Source organism: Pavona decussata, unplaced genomic scaffold, assembly GCF_977016875.1.
Source record: "Pavona decussata unplaced genomic scaffold, jaPavDecu1.1 SCAFFOLD_161, whole genome shotgun sequence".
In the NCBI taxonomy this organism is placed as follows: domain Eukaryota; kingdom Metazoa; phylum Cnidaria; class Anthozoa; order Scleractinia; family Agariciidae; genus Pavona; species Pavona decussata.
In genome coordinates this window covers 1,671,197-1,694,700 of record NW_028145572.1, presented here as the reverse complement: position 1 = coordinate 1,694,700, position 23,504 = coordinate 1,671,197, and the positions used below count along the sequence as shown (strand labels likewise).

The following is a 23,504-nucleotide window of genomic DNA, read 5'->3' as shown; positions in this document are numbered from 1 at the left end:
CCGCCTGTTTTCAGAGTGAATTTGCAATAATAATAAAGCAAAAAATTTTCAAATAGTTGAAGTTGGCAAAACTCTCCAGTTTGAATTAAAAAGCTACCATGTGTCAGAGAATTAAAATCGAAAGTTCCATGATTTAAGTTGTAACTTCGCTCCGGTTAACACAAGGTTAAAGCAACTCTGCTGGTAGATATGCGTTTGCCAAAATGACCCTTTCAATTTAAAAGTGTTTAATTGTTCAACAAGATATGTAAAGCTTAATCCCAGTCCCCGCCACGAATGGTGTTTCAAGGAGTACATTAGTCGCTTTTTGGACCGTGACGTCGACATTTGGTAAGGCCACCAATCATGTTGACAGAAGTAAAGTTCAGTGACTTCATCATTCCCAGAGGCCGTGAGATCCTCATTATATACAGAGGCTCAAAGTACCATAAAGACTAATCCGCTGAAGAAAGTGAGTGAAGGCAAGAGACAAGAAGATCTAGCGGCGCCTGCACTCAGTTGGATCAGCGTATGTTATCCGAAAAACTTCCCATGTGCCTCTACACAGGATTGTTTTCCAATGGTAACCTGCTATTGTCTTTACTACTTGTAATACGGAATCTTTTAATCTTGTTGCATGAATTACCAGAAGGGAGTTCATGGTAGTCAAATTATGACCTTCGTTAGGTGCTCAAGAGCATGATCAATCCGCCTCCAACGCCCGCCCCTCTGTTGATAATGGTGCATATCAAATAATCGTGATCTGCTCGCCCCACTAAAAGGAAAAACAAGATGCAAAATAACCAAGTAAGTAGCAGTTGTTTCACAAGTCGTGCCAGCATAGACGCAAATCAAAGTTAACCGTGTTATTCTTCGGTTTGTTTACCACATAGAAGTATATTACCCCTGACGACCACTCATTACGGGATGAATTATCATTTTAACACTTTCCCTTGAGTGCTCAGCATGATCACAATACAAGCTGAATCTTAACATTTTCTTATCAATAACACTTAAGAAATTTAAGAGTTTGCATTTTGGGAGGGTGTCTCAGCGTTCGAATCCTTTCCAGTGCTGAATTTTCGCTCAAAATGGGGTTTGCTCCTATTCCGTAGTATCTCATGGACGACTCGTAGGGTGGAACTTGTTCGTGACACCTTCCTTTTGTTGTGATGATTATACACTAGTTGTATAAATAGACCTAAAACTGCTACAACTTGAATGAAAACACATTTACCGATGTACGGGAAGCAAAAAGCCCCATGCAATATTTTGATATTAAACATTACTTCCTAAGTTTGCTTTTATCGATTGCTCAGAATTCGGCCGTTGTCATACAAACCCTTTCATTCAGTAAAAATTTAACAGGTCTGCAAACATTTTACATGGATTTCTTCAGCCGGTAGTGTCTCACTAACGAGTATAAGGGGTACTTTCACAGTGGCCATTTTGGAGGCAAAATTATTTTCCTTCCGGAAATAAATTTTATTTTTATGCAAATATTGTTAGTGTTTTGTTCCTGCAACCGATGGCCGCACTGTGAAACGTGAACCTCTGAATTCGAGACCTAGCGTGAATGCGAAACAATCCCAAAAACAAATGAAATTGAAGTTAAGTGTAGTCATTTATCTTAGTATAACTCCAACATCGTATGCCAAAAATTCTCGAATAAACGCCCGGGGCGCTTGTTTCAAATTTAGAATAACGCAGTTGGCTTTTATCTGAGAGGAGGCTCTTATTTAATTTTTCCAAAATCTGACCAGATAGACTTTTAGTTTTGCGATATTAACAGTTTCGCGTAAATGAAAGCATACGGTAACTTGCTTATTAACATACAAAGTAATATTCTGAAAAAAGAACGTAACACGCAGAACATGTTTGGGATGAAACATCAGCCATCATCAGTTGCTGAATAAGTGGCCGAATGTGGTGCATAAACTTAGATATGTATGAATATAGTGATAATAATTAATGCTGTAATGTGACGAAAAGAACGTAAAAGGAATGTAACAAGAGGCAAAGAAACAATACTAATATGATAGGGTTAAATTGATGTGCTTTAATTACGTATTCGATGCAGGGCTCGGGAGTTGTTCTATTCAAAATGCATGGATTCGTTGATCTTCAGTTGAAATCGTGCGGAAGCCAAGCCAAGGAGTGTAAAACAATCGCTGGCGTTGTTTAAAAATTTACGAAATTTTGTCGAAGGACAGATCATTTTTTCGCGAATACGCGAAGAAAGGTGCCTGTTGGTTCACTATTAAACATAAAAGGCGCTACAGCCCGCGCAAATTACACTGGATCGTAGACCAGTATAAGTGCTCTTGTGAAAGACTGAGGTTTTGATACCCTGATTACTACTGTTGTCTATAAGCACATCGGCAAAAAGAGAAGCTTGTGATTTACTTCAAGAGCACTTATTAGTCACCCAAAATTACCGTATTGTCGAACTGGTCACAAACTTCATGCAGAATATTATCGAATACATCCATCCAACTTGGGTCTTCATTGGGTGTCCTATAGCAAAAACAGAATAAAATTATTTGACCTGTAAGCGTAGTACTTTTTCGACAAAGGTTGTCCAAATAAAGTGTAACTGAAAGCGTTCGCGACAATGCCGAAATGTATAGTCTGGGAATACCCAATAAATTTCAATAAAAGCTCAGAATCCATATTGCTAGCCATCTCAAGTCTTCGCTGTACGGTCAAGGCATTGTCTTTTCAGGGACAAGGTATCGGAAAGCAGCGCGAAACCATCTCCATCTCCGGGCCGAAATCTCGTGGTGCATCGTCATGGTATAACGCTCCGGCAAAGTGTCCCGAGGTACCGCTGTCGGCCTGTATTTTTCTCTCGTTTTCAGCCATTTTAATATAAAGACTGGCAAGTCGTCCGAAGACATCGTAGGGAAAGAAGCGTTTCATTCATATCCCTTGTCATGTCCTTGTCAAATTGTCGACGTTTATTGTGTACTATTCATAGCCTTTAAGCCAATTCTGCACGTTAAACACGTTCCCTTGAAAATATAACATTGATAAAAACATTTACGTGCAGAGGGGAATGCAACCCTTAGGTGTCCAAGATCAAGGGCTGGTCATGGGTTGCCGCCTAGCTCCTTGTGTGTTTTGTTTTTTATATTTGGCATTCAGATGTTAACATACTTCAAAAATAATAACGATAATAATAATAATAATAATAATAATAATAATAATAATGATAATAATAATAATAATAATAATAATAATATCAGGAACTTTGTTAAAGTGAGCTTTGGTGAATTGCGAAGTGAAACGTTGTCTCCAGAGCCGATTTCAGCGATTTCTGCCTGGTACTTTAATTTGTCGCCTTCAGGCTGACTGCAGTCAGCCGAGCTCAAAGGCCTTTTCTTCCTCCAAACTAATCTAATACAGGGGCGACTACAAACCACTAATCCTCATATGAATAACTCCTGGCTCGCGCGCGGGGATTTCAGAGGTTGATGTCTCGACGACTTCAAACAAAAGAGACACGTACGTTATCACTTGTCACGGGCTTTTAGCTTGCGAATGTAGACGGATTTCCGGCTGTTGTTGGTTTTTATGATTAGCCTGTGAACAGGCTCCCAAGTGGGGTATAGGGCGAAGATAAAAATCTAGCACGCCCCCATACCGCCCTCCGCTCGCCTCGCTGATTTTTCTTTTCGCCCTGTACTCCACTTGGGAGCCTGTTCACAGGCTATATTATGATATGAAATAGTTCTGTATTACCGCGTTTTTATTGACAGCTGACATATACAGCGTTATATAGAGATAGACAGAAAAACACAAGTTGGAAATCAGTGGAGAAGCCGTTACTTGTGTGTTAGAGCGAAAAGTCAAATTACGATGTTTTTACGAGCCAGACAGGGGTCCTGACAGGCAGGAAAAACGAACGAGACATTTTTTACCCAGCCAGAACCAGTGTTTTATTAAAAAATTTCAGCAAACTAGATATTTAGAAACGTTCCAGCCAGTCTAACCGTCTAATGTATTCAGTTCCCAGCCAGCTCTATTTCAGCCTGCAGAGATGGTTTTTAGTCGAGCGGCCCCATCCGCTACTCCTGATATAGAATGAACAGCACTTGGGCGGGGTTTCATTCGGATTATTAGCAAACTTACCACTATCTTAGATAGGAATCAGTTCCCCACATGTTGCAGATAACATCATCAAAAGTTATCTCAACAACCATTTTGATGATACCACCTCGCGCGATACTGGTCGTTAACATAATTGTCATTAGTACAAATTACCTTATGTCGGTCCCCTTTCAAACATGCGCGACGCAAGATTAGAACCATAGCCAAGCGATTTTGCAAGGACTTAGACATCACTCCGTTTAAGATCAGGAGGTTATTTGGCGTCAAGGATCCCATCCCAAAGGGCTACGATCTCGTGTGGTTTACAAGTTTACTTGCGCAGGCTGTAGCACCTTTTATGTTGATGAAAAAAACAGACACCTTTCTACGCGTATTCGCGAACATTTCAAACACTGCAGTTCTAAAAATTAAATCTACTCCGGGAAAGGGTTAACTCAAGGAGTTAAAACAGATACAGGCTCCTAGTCGTGGACTCCAGGTTTCTTGTATTGTAATCAGTCAAGAAACGGTTGAACTTTGATTCTGACTATTAACAACGATTTAACCAAACACGACAAACAGGATCACTGAACACTAAACTCAAGCTTTGTTGTCTCGGTACTTACCCCCTCTCCCTGAAAAGAAATAGAAGGGAAGGTGAGGCCATTATTCAAAAAAGGGCACTTTTTGGAGGCTTTACGGGATCTAATTTACCTTGACCTAAGTCAGCTCATTAAGTCAGTTAACTCGAGAGTGATGAGAGTCATTTAGCTACCTGCATTGTCAAATGTGAATTGTATTGCCGGATTTTAATTCCATTCTCAGCAATACGAACATATCCCATGAAACACATTTAATAGATGCAAATACGGAGGGACTTTGATTCAAGGCATTGTACACAATACCTTTTAAAATCGATGGCCTAAATATGAAATTACTCATTATATCATTCCGTGTTGTTTACAAAATTAAGAAAACATTTTCCATGGCTATAAAAATTGTCTGACAAATATGAAAATTAAAATTTAGCCGGCTTTCAACAAGGCGAAATTGAAAAGTACACTCTTTGTAATTCTCTTATGATAGATAGGTTTTCAACAGTTGAAAACGTTAGGTACTTTTAAAAGTAATTCAAAAAAATGTATTTTACTCCCAGGCAATGACATCTCTTAATTATATTCAGCCTTCCGGACGTAAGCGATTGTTTTCATTAGCTTACAAGTCTATTACCTTGGTGTGACTACAAAGACCTCTTGGTTTAAATAATAGGGTAGTGTTTTGCAAGTGTGAGGTTAAACCATTAATACATGCGTTTAGAAAAAAGAAACATGGCTTCTGTGAATAAAAATGCGCCGTAAACAAGCTCACTAACAATATGCACAGTTTATAATTTCACAGCAAGGATATTGCTAAATGTTTAATGTAAATGCATAAATTAGTTTTCTCGACAGACAGCCACTTAATTTAAGTACGCTGCGACTCAGTTGCGCTGTTTGTGATGGCATATTAAGAACCAGGCTGACACTTATCTCACAGATGATATTGGCAAAGGTGGACAAAGTGTGAATCAAGTCCGACGATGCGAGTGAATTTCACAGAGACGGTGAGAAAGGTTTGCCCACAATTTGTTTTGAATCAGCCCGGCTTTTTACAGCCTAAACTGTTTGTGTTTGTCTCTTGTGACAGGTTTTAAGTCTGCTCGTCTGTTTGGTTTTAACGCGGAGACAGGATGCCTTATTTTGTGACGGTAAATATAGTATGTTTAGCCGCGCATGTATCCCAGATGCAAAAGTTCCCATTTTCTTATCCCCGCCTTAGTCAGGTGAAAATGAATCTTGCTATTGCTGTTTATATCCAGGTTAGAAATCTTTAAGAACCAATATGCCTTAGTTCCAAAAACGTGACTAAGTAATCTGCCATAAATTTCATGAACAAGACGGACAACGCTATTAGCATATTGATACTTCGTTTTCCCGGTCCAAGCAAGATTCAATATTTATTGCAATTGAAACCTATAAATTCAACATTGATTTCAATACAGTTTATTTAACGTTATTCTGGGATCGTCTAAACTTTTAGCAGGCTTGCGTGTTTTGTCTGATTTTGAATAATGCAACGGGCATAACAAAAATCATTTCGTCTCGCAAACTGCTGAACCAGTTTATGCTTCTTTGTTAATTTAATTCTTTTTCAACGTAAACATAAATCCCACAAAACAGAGACAGGTAAATTTCATTAGCAAAGCATAATAACTTTTCAATTTACAAAAAACACATCACCCTTTTTCACCGTTTACTTTGAGACAAAAAGTAAAACCTTTGTTTGAAATAAAATCTGAGAAGTTTGCTTACAAATTTGTTAATATTTACCAAACCACTTTGTCCCACTATAAATTACACTAAAAACGTGGATAGTTATATTACAATAATTATTTAAAGATGATAAATCGACAGGTACAACTAGCTTTTCATTTTTTGAAATTTACACATATTCTCTAGCATTCCCACAGAAAATTCGAGTAGAGATGAATAATAATGTTTAATTTTCTCTGGTTGGATTTCGGCTGTGGGAGGCAGGATTTAATAACATTCTATAAACTGTTTATTCAATTGTGTGAAGTATTACACGCTCACCACCTTAACCACAACTTAAATCCTTATATTCAAGTCATTGCGTAAGCCTGAGTCATGGATTTCAAAGAAAATGAATAAAATATCATACCAGACGCGAAATTTAGCCACAGTGCTGAAATGTCTAGACATTGTCTTAATGAAAGAGGGAAAAAACTGGTATTTATACGACATTTTTTCGACTGAAGAGACATGGACTCGAAATATTTGTTTGTTAACTGAAATATCACTTTGCCGTATAAACATTGAAATGAAGAGAGCATATGGCAATTTTACAGGTTGTGGTACGTGCCATATCATGTTATTGGTACATTTTAATTGGTCACGTCTAAACATAGCTTAGGAATAACATTAAAACTTAATCACAAACTGAATCTGATTATGCCTACAAACGGTGATACCATTTGAAGTCGCTGTGTACTACCAGATCCAATCTAATCGCATCAGAGTTGTTTTCAATCGAATGTCGCAAAACCAAGACCAAACAAATTACTCTGGCCAAACGCCACAGATGTAAACAGCGCAATGAACCAATTAAAATTTAAAGCAAATACATGTAACCGGCGTTAAGCACGAGAAAAAGCGTGTAAGAAAGTCGCGATTGATTTTGGTTTTGCTTTCTCATTGGTTGAGAAAGTGGCGCGAGTTTTTTTCTCCAACCACGGAGCGGTAAAGCAAAACCAAAGCAAACGCGAATTACTTTTGACACTCAATTGAAAACCGCTCTATGAAATAAAATTATAATTTCCTTTTTGTGTGTTGTTTACCTTTCACGTGCTCAAGGAAAACGTGTAAATGAAAGATTCTAGAGGATCACAAAGTAAACTCTCTCCCTCGCGCATAAACTCTGCCGCCCCCTTCCCCCCCCCCCCCCCGGAAAAAAAGAAAGTCAGTTATATAAAAATCACCTGCACATGTCCTTGAGACCACTGTTTCCTAAATTAGTTTTTGGACCACATACAGAGCATACTGGCATTTGATTCTGCTGAGATAGCAGCATTTGTGCTCTGTCTCTTTGACAGCCATGTTTCCCACACAGCGAGAACATTCACTATGAATATACAGCTTAATATATCTTCAGACTCAAATTAAATGGTGATCACGGAATCGTTAGAGAACGGGAGACTGAAAGAATTACGCTCACTGTTTAAGCCTACAGCAGAGTTACCCTTTTTTGCTGATGTATAAGAAATAGGCCGCCAGAAATCATCTCTGTGATTGAGAATGTAATCAAAATTCAAGAACAATTAACATATGGCGAAGACCGTATACACAGCAATACCTCTCTGTATTTCTTGCCGTGTATTACCCACGTTATTTAATATTATTTTGAAATTCAACTTAACGAAAGACTAGCTAAGTTCAGAGTTCTTTTCCAACATTTCCTTTACTGACAAATCTGAGGGTTTATTAAATTAATATATCTTAAATCGGTATTTCGTTAGACTGCCATGGTCATAAGAGGACATGTACATGAGTTAAAATACCCAAATACTATTAATTTAGAACTAAGATTTTAACCCCAGCTTTGGAGTTAAAGTATTTCTTTAAACTGTGTGAAGCTGAAACACTTAGGACATCAGTTTGAAATGGTTTATTTTTCAGATCAGCCCTTAACGCCAGCTGGTGAGACTGACGACCCACTGGCCAAGTTTTCATCTCATCCAAATCATACTCTACAAGTTTCAAACAAACTATCTTTTCAGCGGTTGACTGTTAAGGAGTGTGCGCAGTTTTGCCTTCAAGTCACCAAAGAACATATGTTTAACTGTAGCTCCTTTGAACACGTGGAAGTCACGCGAAATTGTGTTCTATCGAATTTTTCGTGTCAACGTGGGCAACTATTATTTGATAATTCAAGAGACTTTTACCAACTAGAAGGTGAGTTTGAGCTGGTTGTGTTTACTATCCGACATAAAATGCAGACCAAAAACCAAAAGGAAAGAGCCGAGAGGGAACCAATTTTTAATTTCACTGAGAAGATTATTTCCTTTTTATGCCAATGCATAACTAATCTTTTATCAGTTGCTTCAGTACTTCGGATGGACCGAGGAGAAACGAAATTTTGTTCACGTGTGTGCGTATTTGTGGGAGAGGGGGGAAGGGGGGGGGGGGGGAGGCGGACTTCTGAAAACAATGATTGACTCCAGAAATGTTTGACCAGCAGGTATATTTTCTACAAGCTGTTAGGCTTGAACGTTTCCATACACCAACTACTTTTGTCACGACTACCTCAGCCAAGCAAACGAGTTGTTTTCCTTTACATGCATTAAATACAAGAAACCCGTCTGGAATATTTCCCATAAAATATTTATGGTAAAAAAAATCAAATATAATCATTTCATCCAATGAAATTTACCTTTAAAAGATAATTCCTTCCGATTGAGCATTACTTTTTATCGAAATCAGTCTGGTTGAACGAACCTTTTTCACGTTCAGTAATTCATTTTTGTCACGTTCATCACAGCCCGAAAAGGACAAAATGCGAAGACTCAGCTTTTATCGACCCCATGCAAATACTTAAAAAAGTTGCTCGAGTGTAACCGAGATTGAATCGAAAGCTGTTCTATATTTCGTTGACCAAAAACAAATATTTCTTTCTTTATGTATATATATTAAAGAATTAAATACTTTGTGTTGAGGAAGTTATAAATACTGAGTAGCGACGTCTGAAAAATTATGTGTCCTCTAAAACCTACTCTTTTACACTGATTTAATTTTAGTGATAGTCCTTTCCTGTCCGTTACGTTTTGTTTTCGGCTGTTTTCTAATGTTTTAGGATCAAATGGAACGATACCTTGTAAAAGGTTTTCCTCTATACATGTATCAGCAACGAGAAATGTGTCTGCCAGTTTCATCCATTCAACAACAAGCTTTTACAACGGAAACAACTCGGTCGCAGTCAAAAACAATTCTTCAGGTTTGTCACAGTATTCAGTTGATTTTAATATTGCGATTTATCATTTTGATTTTGATAAGTGATGTCTGTTATTTGCCTGATTTTAGCTTTCATCCAACCAACGACAATTATTCACACTAAATCTGCAGTCAGCTCAGTCACAGCCAATAAAAACTCGTCAGGTTTGTATGCGTTTGATGTTCTATTATTGTAAGAAACTGAAATAAAAAGCTGAAAGGAAAAACTGATATATATATATATTTTTTTTTTTGGCTGTTAGTATTGTCTTAGTATTCATAAATCATCAAGAGCCATTAACTATTGATGAAACTTTAGACAAATTAATCAAACAAAATAAACGGTATACCTTCCGCGATATTTAGGATATTACAACGACGTTTGATCCGTGATGAAAGTTTTGATAACTGTTATTTATTGTTTACACAGCTTTCATCGAACCTACAATCACCATTCATACTGCAGTCAGCTCAGTGACAGTTTACGAAAACATTTCAGGTCTGTGTATGTTTTATGTACTTTTAAAAAGTTCTTTTGATATTTTATTAACTTCCACTTACTTATTTACTCTTGGCTTTCAAGAACAAGAACCATTGATACTCAATGACATTAGTCAACACGCTCCTAGCCAATCACACCTCTTCAGCCTTGCATGCGTTTCATACTTCTGTGACTCTTATCACTTTAGTTTTGCTAATTATTGATAATTTGTTCCTTTCAGCTTTCGTCCAACCATCAAAAAACATTCAAACTCGATCTATATCTAGCTCAATCATTCCCATTAACAACTCTACTCCAGGTTTGTATGTGTTAAATATTTGCTCGTTTATATTTTGGTCTCCATTAATGCCCCCCATTACTTGCTTTCGGCTTTTACTCAGTCAAAAGCAGCGATTGACACGTGGACTGTAGTCAGCTCAACTCGCAACTAACAGCTCCAACAATTGCTCAGCAAGTTAATGTTTGTTAGTGCAAAGTTTTTGGGTTATGGTTTGCTAAAATTTGTGGTTTTCTGATAATTTCCCTTTGACTCGGTTTTCTCACATTGCCAAGTTAACTAAAGCAATGTTACAATCAGTATAGCTATCAGCTCTCTTATAAGCTGACCAATTTTCAAACAAACAACAATGATTAACTGGGCACATCCAACCAAAGAGTATAGATCAGTTTAGATATGTTTTCTGTAATGGACCACTGGAAAAAATTAGTCGCTAGAAATGATTTTTCATCGAATTTTCTCAAACATATGAAGATCTTTTTTCGTCCAAACACTACTGTACCTATTTTAACTGTACAATGATTTGTCTTCCACTTTAGCCCCAGGAAGACCTCCAAATGATCTTAACGTCACAATAATAAGCCCAACGATGGTCCATTTGACCTGGTCTCCTGGAGATGTACAACAATTGGTAAATCATTGGGGATTCAGAATTGTTTACCAGGCTTTTGGCGACATTGAAACAAATAGCATCATAGTGGATAAATATCGTACAGCAGTTAATATATCGCGGCTACAAAGTGATACTACCTATTCTATCTGGCTCATGAGTATATCGGCTGAAGGTTTTGGTGTGCCATCAAAAGCCGTCAATATTACCACTCCTTACCAAGGTAACGCTTTCATTTTTTCTCATATGCATAGTTCACTATTCCCCTTCTTTGCGTGATACCACTATATCATCTGGGAATTTCTATCAACCAATACCTGCCAATAACGGCTAACAGTATTTTGCGAAACGATACATAAGGATTAAAAAATTTCCATTAATTCCACACCGCTGTAAAGGGCCTTAATCAACGAAATCCAAGATCAAGAATACCTATAGTTAAGTTGTTCTAAACTTGCATTTTTCAGAGTTACTTACCAAAGGTCTTCTGTATGCCTCCAAGAAAAAGTAGTACCACTATAATGATGCAATAAAAATGTCTTTTATATATCGACTGTTACAATGGATAGAAATTAAAAATTTTATATAAATAGCGCCTTACAAATGTCATAAAATTAGTAAAAGGTTCAAGGGGGTAAGGATTGTGGTTCCCCCCCACCTTCCGTTATTTCTTAGACCAAAATCATTCACGAGGAGAAACAAGTCGAACTCTATCTTTTTTCCTTCCATTCATCGCAATTCATTTTTAATGTAAAATTCTGTTTCAGTCCTTGCTTGTTTTCCTTTAGGTCCACAAGGCATTATTATAAGCTTTGCAGTCCTACTTAAAAACACGACGTGGAACGCTCAGTTTGAGAACAAGAGCAGCGTGGCCTTTGAGAATTTATCATCGGTTATACAACACAGCGTGAGTATCTGCAATGATATTTTATATTTTTGTCTGTTTCAGGTAGTTTCCTGCGTTTGCATAGTTCGACTTCAATGAAACCATGAGCGATTCATCAGAAGTAAACGAAATAATTGACGGTCCTCTTTTTTCCCATAGATGAAAGCTATCCATCAAGAAAGCTCAACTTACAAGAATATATCAAATTTAACATTAAGGTAACTGAAAACTATTTAACGTGTTTAGTTTTCTCATGGGGCCTTTAATTCGATACTGTGCAAATTAGACAACTGTGATTTAACCTGTCTCTCGGAACATTACTCAGTTTCGTCAGTACCTATTAATCACGTTCAAAACCAAACTTCAACAAAAGTATTGGCTCTGAAGACTAACACTACTGTCTGTTTACTAGTCAAATGAATGTGGTCACTGTGCTCACAATAAGTTGCACGCATCTCTTTCCTTTCTTTCAGTTATCACAGCAATGAAACTGTCGTTCTCATTGACGCCTTTTACGATCGAAGCAGCAGAATGGAGAACCTCTATAGTTTATACAAAGCCCTTCATCAATACAAAAGGCTGCAAGACCTACCTATAACACTGCTTCACGAAAATTGTATGTATCTTGGCATTGTTTTTTATTCTCCGCATAGAACAATACCTGTTCAGTTATCTTTTATTGGCCAATTCGTATGTTTACGTATGATAAACACACCAATGATATCACGGTTTTCGGCAATCTGATTGGTTTTTTACCCAAATTATATGACGAAATGTACAGTCATTTCCTGATTTAGATAAACGGCCCTCTTTTATACGGTATGTGAACTGAATTTTCCTTGTGTTACTATTCTTCACTTTCCTGTGGGTAACTGGCATTATAACAGTGGCGGGGTATATATTACTCAACCGTGTCATACATGAATGCATAGCCAACTCATCGCTGCGCCCTTGGTTCCTATACAAAACGATTTTAAGGAACAATGGGCCCTTTGCAGCTAACGGTCACATTGTACAAAATCCACCATGCTGGAGTACAAGCTACACACTGGGACATCCAAAACAAAGAAAATTCAAGTTTGACGGGATTAAGTCGCTTTGTTTTGGATGCCCCAGTGCGCAACTTGCTTTCCAGCATGGCGGATGATGCGACCGTTAGCTGCAAGGGGCCCATTGTCAAAAAATTGAAGTTTCAAACAATAATATTAACAACACTAATTTGGTCAAAACTTCATTTCTAGTTCCTGGGAAGCCACCAACGAACATAACTTTACAGGCATTGAGTCTATCTAGCATCACAGTCAAATGGAATCTTCCGCAATCGAATCACTGTGAAATATTCCAATCTACTGGATTCCGTGTATTCTACACCCTCAATGACACAACACGGACTCACTCCATTGACGTAAACACATCAACGAACCACGTGGTTATACAACATTTGAAAGACTTTGAGGATTACCTAATTTGGTTACAAAGAATAACTACACGTGGCCTTGGGCCAAAGAGCAAAGAAGTGAAAATACGTACGTTAGAAAAAGGTAAGCTGCGAGAGCTAAATAAGTAAACAATAAAAAAATGAGTAAAGTAGTTCTGTTATGCGAATGCGGACCTATGAGGTACTGGTTCTTCTATCGGATCGATGTGTTCTAGTCAGTGCAGTGAGAACAAACCCATCTTCCATCTCATTTTGCAAAATAATGTTCATTTGCTCATTACCCCAATGGTCGCTCTTCGCTTAAGAATTTAATCCACAAACTCAAAAGGTAAGGAGAAAAAGCTTTAAGGTGTTTTTTTTTTAAAACCAGTTTGGTTTTCATTTTCCTTCGTTTCAGTTAAAAGAGATCGAGTTTGGTGGCATTGGTTAGATACGAAATTTAATGTATGATTACTCTTGTTTTGTATTTTGCAGTTGTCTCAGTAAATTTGACTCTCCTGTTGAATGTGCCCTGGGTTAAACCTTTGCTCAATAAGACCAGTTACTCTTTTAACAACTTAACAAAGCTGATAGAAAGAAATGTAAGTAAGCTTTCTTCGACGGTAGTATCACTTTTACGAAACATATTATAGAAAAAAGCTCTCAGAGTCAATTCTTGCAAAATAATTAGCATCATGTTGCATTATAACCTGGAAGTTTGTTTCACGTTTCATGCATATTATTGTGGCTCTGTGTTTATTTGAAGGTCCACCTCCTGTATGAAAACCTTGATCTGCTACGAAGTGTTGTGTTCCATAACTTTAGGTGAGAACATCAAAGTTAATCAACCGGCAAGAAGGTTTTAAAAAGTGATAATTTGCAAATATATGCATTTATTATAGAAAACAGGGTGACTGAGTGGGGAATAGGGTTCATCGTGAGTTGGCGGGTGTATTGGATCGGATAAAGAAAACGAGAAGTAAAACATAAAACCTTGGACCAATTAAATCAATGTGAGGCAAAAGTTTCTCTTGAAACATTAGGTCTCTGTTAAGTGTTTATTTTAACAAACTATCTTTGCGGTTGGTCTTTAGGAATAACAGCGGAAAAGTCACAGCGGAGATTGAAGTTTCGTTTGGTCAGCACGTGGATATGTCTGCCTTTACCCTCCTGTACGAAAGTTTGCACAGAAATGGAACTCTGGGAAACATGGTGGTCTTTGTCGTTGCAGATAACAGTGAGAGTGCTAATTTTTACGTTGTTTGCTGCAGTAGTTTGTTCAGGTCGTTTATTCTAGTGAAGAGCCTAGCAGCATTAGTACTCCCAAGGTTTAGGATTAGGGTTCCTAGTGACAACTAAATGACTTACAGAATTATAGTCCTTGAGGCAAATGCTTCCGTGGAGTGTATAGGGTCCATGTCTCGCTGCCATGCAGAATCGTGATCATCACACAGTCCGGGTAAACCACCATATCCATGTTGGTGGTCAGTATGGGGAACTCCCAGACCTTCATAGGAAGGCGTGCTACCGTATTAAAAAAATATTTATGATCATAATTATAAACTTAAAGTAAAGAGTAATGAAACGATCATTCACCTGTTATTGCCGATCTCAGAAGTTTATTTTAAAACATCATTTTCAACCTGAGAAATGTTGTGTTTTATCTTTGAAAACTATTGCACAGTCCCTGGAAAGCTACCCAGAAACCTGTCAGTTGACGCCATCAGCACAACTGGCCTTTCCGTTCACTGGGAATTTCCACCACCGTCACACCAAACACCTATTCCAACTACAGCCTTGCAGATATTTTACAAGCTTCAAGGAAATACCACTTCATTAAATACCATAGACGTGAACATTACAGCCGGATATATTATGCTGGGTCATCTGGAGAAATTCACGTGGTATACGGTGTGGGTGAGGACTGTAACCGCTAGAGGACTGGGACTAGAAAGTGGACGATTCAGTAGAAGAACTTTGGAGGAAGGTACGTCAAAAACACAGCTCTCATTTTAGAAGTTTGAACGCAGCACCAGTTTGCAGATTTTGACATATTTTTACGTCACGTGACTTTATTTATTTGTTTTCTTTGTTTTCATGTTTGTTCAGTTGCTCCTATTAATGCAACAATTCGATTACCCAACGAAGAATGGAGTGATGAACTCTCAAACACAACTTCAGAAGCCTTCACGAATTTAGCAAGAAAGTTGGAAATTAATGTAAGTTCCCACTGATAATAACTGTTTTTGTTTCAGCTTCTTTTTCGGTTTGCTTTAGTCTATCTTACTTAATTTCAGTCATTGAAACAACATGCAAAACATTCGATATAAATTTATGACAATCTCGGCGAATGCAAACATCATTTGAAATGGAATTGTTTCAAAGAAAATTGTTTAATTTAATATTTAGAAGCACACACTGTTTAAAAGTATTTTTTTAAAAGAACTCAAGTAATTGTTATTTTTATAATAATGTTTTAGGCAAATGTCATCGTTTCTCAAGGATCAAAGTGATTATTACAATAAGGATCCTTTTTTCCCTTTAGGTGAATGCACTATATCTCAACGACACTCATCTTCGAAGCATAACAATTCACCAGTTCAGGTAACTTGTATGTGTTTTGCCAGTCAGGATAAATCATGCGTTAGTCAAAAAAAATGTTGTAGAAACGTTCTGGTGTTTTTTTAATTTAAATTAGTTTTTGCTGTCCACACAAGTACTTTCATACTCTCGACGAGGGCAAATATATGTCATATCATTATTTCAGGAATGACAGTGGTAAAGTTGCTGCTGAGGTTAAAATAACATTTGGTCAACACGTTGAAATGGAAATGTTCCTAACTCTGTACCAGGCCCTTTACAGGAATGGTTCATTTGGTGAATTTTCTGTGGAGCCAATATGGGACAACAGTAAGTTTGTCGCTCTGTAAAATACTCAATGATATGCCTCGGGGGAGCAGGGATGGTGCAGTGGTGAGAGCAATCGCCTCCCACCAATGTGGTCCGAGTCGATTCCCGGACTTGGCGCTATATGTGGATTGAGTTTGTTGCTGGTTCTCGTCCTTGCTCCAAGAGGTTTTTCTCCCGGATCTCCGGTTTTCTTCTCTCCTCAAAAACCAAGTTTTTGAAATTCAAATTCTGGAATCTGGAATCTAAGGGTCACAGGTTTGTCAGTCGTGACAGACTGTTAAGTGTCACCTTCGTTAAACAAAGTTGACGGATTGTTTTAAGTTAATTTCAGCCATCATTACCCAACCGTCTTGTAACAGTGGAACGAAGGAGGCAAAGGAAAGGAAACGCTTGGAAGTCGGTGCAATCCTTACACGTTTCCCTCTAGTTTGCGCTATCAGAATGCCGCACGGTTTCCTTGATAATTCCCTACAAAAAATTTAGTGTTTTCTTCTTCCTTTTGTTAGTTCCAGGAAAACCTCCGCAAAACTTATCAGCACACGCCACAAGTACAACGAGCATTCGTGTAAAATGGGACACCGTACAAGATCACTCGGATATCTTACTGTTCAGGATATTTTACATCGCAACCGGTCAACAAAATGAGACTATTTCGAGAACTGATGTTAATGCATCGATAACTAGTGTGGACATTACAAACCTTGGAAAATTCGTTAACTACACAGTCTGGGTGAGGAGTATTTCCTCTAGGGGTCCTGGTACAGAGAGCTTTCCAATTTACGTCAAGACACTTGAAGAAGGTGAGCATAATGATGCTTTCAAATAATAAATTGATCAAGTTTGTGATGTTGGTTTTTGGTTATTTTGCATGTACTTAACTTTGCTGTTGATAAGAGCATTGTGCATCATTTATTGTCTTCACATTCACTCTGTTGAGAAATGGTGTGTTTTGTTGTTACTCTCATACACTGGTAAGGCTTTATTTCATCAAATGACCAAATCCTTTTGATTGTCCTTCTGTTGTTCTTTCAGTCGTACCTGTGAATGTCACGGTTCGCCTCAACGCTATGAAGTGGAACATTAAACTTTCCGACCCAGAGAGCGAAAACTTCAAGAATTTAACAAGCACAATTCAACAGAATGTAAGAAATTTCGCCAGTCTCTTGCTGGTCCAAGTCATATTATACATAGCTTGCATCACTTAATATTAAAACTGTAGTTTGTTTCAACACTTTTTTACAGTGAAATACCCGTTTTTATGACGCTTGAGGTTTTCAATTAGTGGCGGTATAGAACATTTCAATCGAATTGAATTGTTTTATATAGTCTCAAAATTAACTGAGTCTGAATAATAATTTTGAAAAAAATCTGTTTTATGCTGTATGAATGGCGGATTTGTGCCCAAGACCTGTTTTAGAAACGAGAAAAATATAACTCGCCATGGCGTATTTTAAGAACACCGAGGCCTGTAGACTTGCCACAAGTGGACAAAGTCGACGTCGTATATTTTGGCGTCCAAAAAGAGCAACGAGCGTTATAGTCTACCGTTTCACCACGAAAACGGACTGTAAGAAAGTCTACGAGAACCCAATAAGAATAAACGGGATCAATCTCAATATTTGAACGAACTGTTTAAATAAGCGAATAAATATTACACATACGGAGATTGAGAATTACATAATCCGTAAGAGTAGAGAAAACATGGGGCACAGTTAAGAGAAGGCAGAAAAATGAATGAGAAACTGGAAATGCAGGCACTCCCCACCCCTTCTCCCAATGGGGACACAGTATTAAAGATTTATAGACGGATTACTGAAAATCATTCTTGCTTCTGTTTAGCTGCGTCTGGTTTATGGCCAAGAGTCAAGCTACATCAGAGAAGTCCAATGTCATCAATTTAGGTGAGATCCTCAGCTGAGAAGTTCTATTCTTCCTATTTCTTTTGTTGCAAACAAATCTCCTCCCATTTACTATCCAGTAACAGTAGTCTTGAATTCTGACAGCCATTTCAGCCGTGTCATTAAAATGTTGAAATTAAGTTCTCTGGTTGAAGTATAACCAGAACCTTATTTTTCAGGAACGGAAGCGTGTTGGCAGACATGACTATAGTGTACGCTCAAAATGTTGGACCACAGCAGTTTGCCGTTATTTACAAAGCGCTCTACAGAGATGGAACACTTGGAAATTTGTCCGCACAGCCAGTGAGCGATAACGGTAAATGGTTCTTTACCTCCTTAAAACTTCTCTGGATCTCTTTAAATCATGAATGGTTAAAGGTTGCTGCCATAGACGGCCCTCTTACCTGACCTCAACATTCATGTAAATTTTTCTGTTTTCTGTTTTATGTATCGAAAGGCACACTTCACTGATTATGAATCTCAGTAGATCTGAAATGGGTTAGCATTGAGTCTAGGTAAAAGGGTGGACAAAAAATGAAGTTTATTCAGGCCTGGTTGCACAGACACAGTTTCTAATATGAATGATATTGGAAGTGGCAGAAGACAAAATAACAAAGCAAGAAAAATGGAAAATCTTGTCCAAGTTGCATTATGAGCCAAAAGGACGCAAAATACGTATGACCCATTGCTTTCCTTATTTCAACTGACCTGTCCTAATAGACTGTATTATTCGTCTTAAAATAACCATCCCGGATACTTTTGTTTTTTCAATACTTAATTAGGTGTTAACATAGTTCTGCGTCATTTGTAAATGCAGTTCCAGGAAAACCACCAACAAACGTCAGTGCGAAATCAACGACGTCAACAAACATCCAGGTCACGTGGTCATGTGCGGACTGTCACCAACACAACTCAACCATTGGATTCCTTGTTTCTTACAAACTCGACGGCAGCAACCAAACTGAAGCTGTTGCGGTGAACAGGACGTCAAGCTTCTTTCTCATTAGTGGGCTTAAAAAGTTCTCAAACTACACGATACACGTGTCCAGTGTCACCATGAGAGGAATCGGTTTGGCAAGTGAACAAGTGTCTGTACGAACATTGGAGGACGGTAAGCAGTCGAAAGTCATGATTTATGTTTGTAGCATTTATTTTTTGTTTCTGGGACGGAAATGTTTTAAGTCATTCTAGGATGAAATTATCTGAAAGACGCACATTCACTACATTTTGATATTGTGCCGTTGTGACAGTTGCCGCTGTCATAAGATTATTATATAATATTTCCATAAGAGCCAAACTAGTTCACACAGACACGCTTTTCCTCCCACGAAAAACCAAGTTGGATAAATTTTTATTCCATTAAGCTATTCTATACAATGGTCGGCTCCTCTTCAAATGACACTTCGATGTGTAGAGTATAGAATGTTCAGAACGAAACTATTTAAAAATCTTTCATTTTAGTTCCCAGTCACGCTCCTGTAAACCTTCGCGCGCACAACATCAGCTCCACCAGCCTTTTAGTTGCCTGGGAACCACCTCCAAATGATCACGTGAACGGCATTTTGATGGGTTACAGAGTAACGTACAAGAAACATGGAGAGATTCTCGCCAACAAACAAAACACCAGCACAAAACTGAATTTCACTGAGCTCAGTGGATTGGAGAAGTTCACAGCTTACGAGGTGAATGTTTCTGCGTTAACTCGTGTCGGGGATGGTCCAGCAGCCAACGTAACTGTGTCAACAGATCAGGATGGTGAGAGAAAAATTTGAATACATTTTGAATTCAAACTTACTAAAATGGAGGGTTTCCTATCAACGTTAAAGCCGCCATGTTGGTGTCATAGAACAATAGATGCTTAATTAGTTTTTTTGTTGTTGTTAAGTGCACCAAGATGGATGTAGACTGTTCACAGTCCCCCTATTTTTCCGTGGGATTCTCGAGACTCGTACGCTTCGATGGAGCTGCCGCCATCTTGGTTTGTAAAAGCGAGCGCGATCTGGGGAGAGCGTCTAAACTACCGAGGGAAGCGGGAGTGGGGTTTAGTTGAGTGGGGGAGGGCAAGCGAAAAAATATTTTTCCCGCCGCCTCCGAATTCCGCTCCCCTCCCCTCGGTAGTTTAGATACTCTCCCCAGATCGCGCTCGCTTTTACAAACTAAGATGGCAGCAACATCGAAGTGCACCAGTCTCGAGAATCCCACGGAAAAATAGGGGGACTGTGAACAGTCTAAGATGGATGCCATGACTTTTCCATTTGTAATTCGAATCTCTGGAGACTGAGTGGGACTGCTTAAAAACGCTCTACAGGTAGCTTGAACTAAGGTCTATCAGCAGTTTATTGTGAATTGTCTGGATGACCCATAACATTATGTTCAGTTGTCTTTCTTATTTCTAGTACCCAGCCTTCCACCGGCCAACATCCAAGCATACAACGCAAGCTCAACAAGTTTGATAGTGACGTGGAATCCCGTCCCGCAAGGATTCACTCACGGGATTGTCCTTGGGTACTTGGTACTGTACAAAAGAGAGAAAGATGTAAATAGAACCTACATCAATTTAACAAGCTTGGTAACGTCGGTAGAAGTCCTAAATCTCGACAAGTTTACGATGTACGTTATCAAAGTGTTGGCATTCACAATTAAAGGGAATGGAGTAATATCAAATCAAACCCATGCAAGGACACATGAAGACGGTGAGTGACGTACGGGTTTGTGAACAAGGGATAACTTCCAAAAATATTGCAGAAATATGGAATAACCACCAAAAAAAAGTTTCAGAGATAAGGCAAATTGAAAATGAACTTAGGTTAAGGGATAACGCTATCCCTAATATTAGGAATAGCAGCCTTGGACATTTTCAGCTTAGACAGCTGGAGAAGGCCTACAGGAGTTCAAAACAGGGAAGTATTCTCAAGAAGCCATTTTATAATAATAGTGAATAAAAATACCTAAAAACGTAAAGTGCAATAGGAAGGTATTTCTCGATAGTTTTCATATTATTGGTTACACTTGTACAGACTGGAAGGAAAGTACCATTAAAAGTTAACTGATGCAGTATGTGATTGAAATAAATACAAACAACAATGGTTTTGTAAGGCTAGAGGAAGTCTGGTAGGGTCTCTTTGTAGAAAAGGCCCATACAGCTTCAAAATCAACCCAGACCGACCTGACATCTCACAGCATGATAGTAAGATCCCATTGAATTTTTAGAGTCTATTTACACTTCGCAGTTCCCAGTCTCCCACCGACACATTTCACTTCATACAATACCAGTTCAACCAGTTTAATGGTCACGTGGCTTCCTGTACCTGACGGATATGTGCATGGTATTCTCCGTGGTTACCGTGTCTTGTTCAAAGAAGAAGGAGACAAATATTACCAAAATGTGACAACAGTCAACCAGAGTTTGGAGTTGAAGGGGCTTAGAAAGTTTACCAATTATTCTGTCAGGGTTTTAGCGTTCACCAGCATTGGAGATGGAAATGTGTCAGATCCTTTTACTGTTTCAACTGATCAGGATGGTAAGCGAAAGCCATAGTTTGGTTTTTGTTGATGTTTTTGCTATTGTTTGTTTGTTTGTTTGTTTGTTTTAATTAATTGTCTCTATGATTTTCCTATCGTTTTCTTACCTTCGAAAATTTGCAAACTGTCTACCCCAATCCTAACTCCGTTATACTTTGCCACGACCTTTGAATGTAGAAATCGACGTAAGCATTTAACTGAAGTTACTGTAGATAATTGCGTTTTTTCTTTATAAAAAAAAAAATAATTACAAGCAGTAATCACAAGTCTTTCAGGTTTTTTGTGAATGTATCATTGTTGTTGTTGTTGTTGTTGTTGTTGTTGTTTCGTTCTCTTTCCGTAATCTTGTGGGTTGTTTTTCAAATATAATATTCATCCATTAGCTAAAGGGAAAATGACTGAAATTATGGAAAGTCATTTCAAGAATTTTTGACTTTTGCTTTCGTAGTTCCAAGTCTTCCACCTCAAAATGTCAGTGCATACAACACAAGCTCTACCAGTCTTCATGTAAGTTGGCATGAGGTGCCTCGTGGGTTCGTTCACGGGATCTTGCTTGGGTATCGCGTTCTTTACAAAATAGCAAAAAGAGAAACAAACACCAGCATCGATACGACTTCAGAAACAACACGATACAAGGAATTGCAGGGACTAAAGAAATTCACAATTTATGAAGTCAACGTGTTGGCGTTCACGATCATCGGTGATGGAGTTAACTCCACCAGTACATTTGTCTCCACTGACGAGGACAGTAAGTTGTAAATAAAACATGAATCCAGTAAGCTGTAGTTAAGTAAAAAGATGTATGAAAAGATGAAAATTTATTTGTCATAGTTTTTGTTAAAGGTTTGGATGTTTTTTTGAACAAGTAGCAGCATGCAAAGAACGTTTTAAACTGATGGCCGTTTAAACTTGTGGTATCAATTCCACGAACGTCGTGTGTATGTAACCTCTGAGAAAACAATAAATTTCTGAGGCTGATTAAAGCTAAAGTACGCTCATAGTCGAGCCGTATTGAAAGGGAACCAGGAAAGCATTTTTTCTCATAAAATCCTATCAAGATTAAGGAAAGATTATGTCTAATCCAGCGGGCGCAACATACCAGGTGGCTCAATGGTGCAAACACCCCCTCCCAAATGGAATCAGCTATATCCCTAATAGGGTTCGCCTCACCACCTTTGATGATTTTATTTGCAGTTCCCAGTCAGCCCCCAGTTAACCTGAAAGCACATAACACAAGCTCAACGAGCATTCGAGTGACCTGGGACGAGGTACCGCAAGGATTTCTTCATGGTATTCTTCAGGGTTACCGCGTGTTTTACAAGAAGACTGGTGACAAGAATAGCAGTTACGTTAATGTGACGACAGACCCAGCGACGCGTGAGCTTCACGTGACAGGATTGGAAAAGTTCACGGAATATTCGACCAAGGTTTTGGCTTTCACGAGGAAAGGCGACGGAGCTGTCTCTGATAACATCTCAGTTCTAACAGATGAAGACGGTAATGGTCATTTTCACACCAGGATAAGGGGTTTAAGACCGTTCTAACGATTCGCTATGAAGAAGGGCTAACGCTCGAAACGTCAGCACTCGAATATCGGCACGGTGGCTAAATTGCCTTATCAACTCTGTTGATTAAAAACAAACATACGTTATTACATTAGACACGTATGATGCGTCTCTCAAGACGAACTATAGTTAAAATAGTTCGTCTGAACAAATTGTTCGTCTTTTGCCCGTCTATATATTTAGGGGAACTACAAGACGAGTTGTCAGACGCACAAAAGCATTTTTCCCTGGTTTATCCCAAACGCATTAGTCATCCTTTGTAAAAAAAAACGTTCAACATTTGCAATATTATATGTGTTC

General features: G+C 38.4%; 1 protein-coding gene across 1 annotated transcript in view; it reads left to right on the top strand.

Annotated features, from left to right (window-relative positions):
- The first annotated feature begins 735 nt into the window (after positions 1-735).
- The window catches only part of LOC146464679 (uncharacterized), a 34,486-nt gene continuing 11,717 nt past the window's right edge, over positions 736-23,504 (top strand). Inside the window, exons 1-30 of the mRNA XM_085129366.1 lie at positions 736-786; positions 5,511-5,674; positions 5,758-5,818; positions 8,307-8,582; positions 9,481-9,621; positions 9,708-9,782; positions 10,048-10,116; positions 10,340-10,417; positions 10,936-11,229; positions 11,795-11,913; positions 12,052-12,110; positions 12,366-12,508; positions 13,134-13,433; positions 13,805-13,911; positions 14,076-14,134; positions 14,404-14,546; positions 14,994-15,296; positions 15,419-15,528; positions 15,855-15,913; positions 16,077-16,219; positions 16,726-17,019; positions 17,252-17,361; positions 18,059-18,120; positions 18,297-18,433; positions 18,935-19,228; positions 19,579-19,872; positions 20,514-20,810; positions 21,348-21,638; positions 22,088-22,387; positions 22,834-23,136. Coding sequence (XP_084985492.1) covers positions 5,651-5,674; positions 5,758-5,818; positions 8,307-8,582; positions 9,481-9,621; positions 9,708-9,782; positions 10,048-10,116; positions 10,340-10,417; positions 10,936-11,229; positions 11,795-11,913; positions 12,052-12,110; positions 12,366-12,508; positions 13,134-13,433; positions 13,805-13,911; positions 14,076-14,134; positions 14,404-14,546; positions 14,994-15,296; positions 15,419-15,528; positions 15,855-15,913; positions 16,077-16,219; positions 16,726-17,019; positions 17,252-17,361; positions 18,059-18,120; positions 18,297-18,433; positions 18,935-19,228; positions 19,579-19,872; positions 20,514-20,810; positions 21,348-21,638; positions 22,088-22,387; positions 22,834-23,136 — 4,945 coding nt within the window. The 5' untranslated portion in view covers positions 736-786; positions 5,511-5,650. The remainder of the gene's footprint in view (positions 787-5,510; positions 5,675-5,757; positions 5,819-8,306; positions 8,583-9,480; positions 9,622-9,707; positions 9,783-10,047; positions 10,117-10,339; positions 10,418-10,935; positions 11,230-11,794; positions 11,914-12,051; positions 12,111-12,365; positions 12,509-13,133; positions 13,434-13,804; positions 13,912-14,075; positions 14,135-14,403; positions 14,547-14,993; positions 15,297-15,418; positions 15,529-15,854; positions 15,914-16,076; positions 16,220-16,725; positions 17,020-17,251; positions 17,362-18,058; positions 18,121-18,296; positions 18,434-18,934; positions 19,229-19,578; positions 19,873-20,513; positions 20,811-21,347; positions 21,639-22,087; positions 22,388-22,833; positions 23,137-23,504) is intronic.